The sequence below is a fragment of the Empidonax traillii genome, unplaced genomic scaffold, assembly GCF_003031625.1.
Source record: "Empidonax traillii isolate 1590-97213 ecotype Southwest subspecies unplaced genomic scaffold, ASM303162v1 scaffold446:size905785, whole genome shotgun sequence".
NCBI lineage: Eukaryota > Metazoa > Chordata > Aves > Passeriformes > Tyrannidae > Empidonax > Empidonax traillii.
Window position 1 is genome coordinate 124,513 of NW_020955639.1, and position 2,934 is coordinate 127,446.

The 2,934-nt window shown below is 37.4% G+C and overlaps 1 protein-coding gene across 1 annotated transcript in view; it reads left to right on the top strand.

Annotated features, from left to right (window-relative positions):
* Nucleotides 1-738: 738 nt before the first annotated feature.
* GJD4 (gap junction protein delta 4) overlaps nt 739-2,934 on the top strand; it is a 4,519-nt gene continuing 2,323 nt past the window's right edge. Inside the window, exon 1 of the mRNA XM_027894889.1 lies at nt 739-853. Within this exon, the coding sequence (XP_027750690.1) occupies nt 790-853 (64 nt within the window). The 5' untranslated portion in view covers nt 739-789. The remainder of the gene's footprint in view (nt 854-2,934) is intronic.

A 2,934-nucleotide genomic window follows, 5' to 3' on the forward strand; every position in this document is an offset into this window, starting at 1 on the left:
TTTTAAAACTTTCTCTGTATTATATGTGCCTGCAGGGAGTCTCAGCCTGCTGGCCAGCTCAGCACACAGAGGAAAATTTGGTGTGGCTGTGATTGACAGGGCCATGGTGTTCTGTCAGGGAGGCTGTGGTTTAGAAACAAAACGGTTTTGGGAAATTGCAATGGGATAGCTTCCAGTGACCTGAACTGAAATTGCCTTTCAAACATAGGGATGCTCACCCTTTTCTACCCCCTTTCCTTCCATTATTCATCTGCAATTCTTGTGGGGAGACAGAGAGGTCTCCATTATTTCCTGGTCTATGCTATTTTTTCCTCTCTCCATGTCTTTCACCACTAAAATATTTCAGCAATGCCAGGAGGCTGGTATGCCCTGGGAGGGTAAGAATAGTCTACAATGGCAGAGATTACTCCTGTTGTTGTTTGTCCACTTGCAGTTGTCTGGACAGAGGATCCATGCAAGAGGTAGGAGCAATTGGATCTGACAAGCTAGAGCTTTTGCAAGACAAACTGTTAAAGCCTTAAGAAGAATTACTCCAACATTCAAAACTAACAGTCTTGTTCAAATCATCAAAATAATCCTTCATCAATACATTGTTGTAGCTGGGTTTCTGATTTCCATCCTTGACCTTTAACAAAAATTCTTTCCTTTTTTTTTTTTTTTTTTTTTTTCTCTCTCCTTCTTCCTCTTTTTTCCCCCCTCTCTTTCTTCCCTGTCTAGTTCTAGCCTCCTTTGGAAATGATAAAGTTGTTAGGACATCAGGAGCTGGGAGTGTTTTGAACCTGTTTGAACATGGAGCGCTGGGACTCGCTGGGATTTTTAATTGTCACACTCAACTATAATGTGACTATTGTAGGTAAGTACTTTAAAAGAGATGTCTTCTTTCTTTTGCTGTTTCATATCCTGAAGCCACCCAAGTGTCCTACTGATAATCAACTTTAATTTCTAGCTGCGGTTCTTTGATTCTTACAGTAAGTTATCTTGATACCTGATATAAGAGGTTCTTTGCTTGTTAAACAGATTACTTTTCCCTCTCTGATAGATATTTCCTGAACTTTATGCAAAATATTGTGGCATCTTCTTGGTACCAGAGCTTCCAGTCAATTGGAAATAGAATTCATGGTGAAAACAGACAGAAGTAACACCTTATACCCCATAAAGTGAATGGTAGAATATATGCAATAGCTTTAGTGATGGATTAAAATAATTGAAAGAAGGGAAAAAAACCTCCTCTCTTTTACAGGATAAAGTTTGTGATTTACCACTGTTGTAAAATACCATCCTTTTTCATTCTTTATAAACAAAGATCATATGCATTAAAAAAAAAAAAAGGCAAACCAAAGCAAGATAGAGTTGTTCTTTTCCTCAGCTAACAGTTGACTGTTTATTTTTTTTTACCCTTCTTATTTAAGTAGGGTACTGTTCTTCTTTCATGGGCTGCTTCGAGCAAAGTGTGTGCCAGAGAAAAACTTTCAAGGGCCTTTCAAAGACCCTCAGCCTCCAGCTGTGGCCAGTAGCTGTAGTTTGTGTTGTGCATTGCAGGGAACATCCAACCAAGTCCCAGCAGATGCAGCGGAGGGGCTTGTTCTTGTATGTTTAATGAAGATTGAGTCTTTAGGGAAGGTGATGCGTGAAGGGGTTATCTCTCAAATGTATGTCATACCAAACTACTTCCTAAGGAGCCATTGATTTTTCTTAAGCAGCACTCCCTGTTGTACATGTTCTAATTAAAAATTGATAGTGAAATAGCATGTAGTATTTTGAGCTTAATTAACTAATGTGCTTCAAACACTTTGAGGTCCTTGAAGGGAAAAAATGCTACCTAAGGATGAAACATGGCTTCCTCAAGATGACTGATTGTGTAGAGCTGGTGTTTTCTATTGACCCACACTATGAGGAAAAGCGAGTAACAGCACAGCCTGCCAGCAAAATGCGGGAAGCTGGAAACACAGCAAAACCACAACTAAAGTTCACGGGATTAAAGATAAAATGGAAAGGCCTCAATTTATTTATGGCTAGGTAATATGTTATTTTGCCAAGTGCATAGGGTTTCTCTGATGATCCCTCATAAACCTTATACATCCTTAACCTTTTTCCAGCTGGTTTTCCATTACAGTGTTACTTTTCTAGACCATAATAATTCTACTGGCCACAAATGGTTTTTGTGGGGCACTCGAACTACATGTTCAGTACAATAATAGGTATCACACAATTTTGTGGATATATCTGAATATTTAAAGTTCACACCAACTGCTGGGAAATAACTTCACAGGAAATACAAAAGAAAATTCTTCTAGACAATACCTATAAATAATTCTATATTTTATAGGTAAAAGGCTTTGTGATCTGGGTTTTTAAAAAGTCTTTATAGTGTGTATTTGGTGCTATTTCACAGATTGCCTTCAAAATCTTGTGTACATGTGAGATGTGCATTCACTATTAATGACTTGAGGTTTTCAGTGCATTTCTCAGCCATCAATTCCATATAATATGCTTCTCTTTAGTCACTGAATTTGCTGTTTGTCTGCCTGTCGTTACAACTGTTGTCTTAACCATTCTTTAAAACACAGGCTTAATCTTATCACTCTTTTATGTTGTTTTCTTTCCTCTTTTTCCTCCTAAATGGATTTTTTTCCTCTTTTCTTGCAGGGAATTATTAAATTAAATTTCAAAACTGTGTAGGTAACTAGTGACAGGGCTCAAAAGGCAACTTAAACTTAACTTCAGATGCTGAATTTTCCTTTTCCTTTTCCTTTTCCTTTTCCTTTTCCTTTTCCTTTTCCTTTTCCTTTTCCTTTTCCTTTTCCTTTTCCTTTTCCTTTTCCTTTTCCTTTTCCTTTTCCTTTTCCTTTTCCTTTTCCTTTTCCTTTTCCTTTTCCTTTTCCTTTTCCTTTTCCTTTTCCTTTTCCTTTTCCTTTTCCTTTTCCTTTTCCTTTT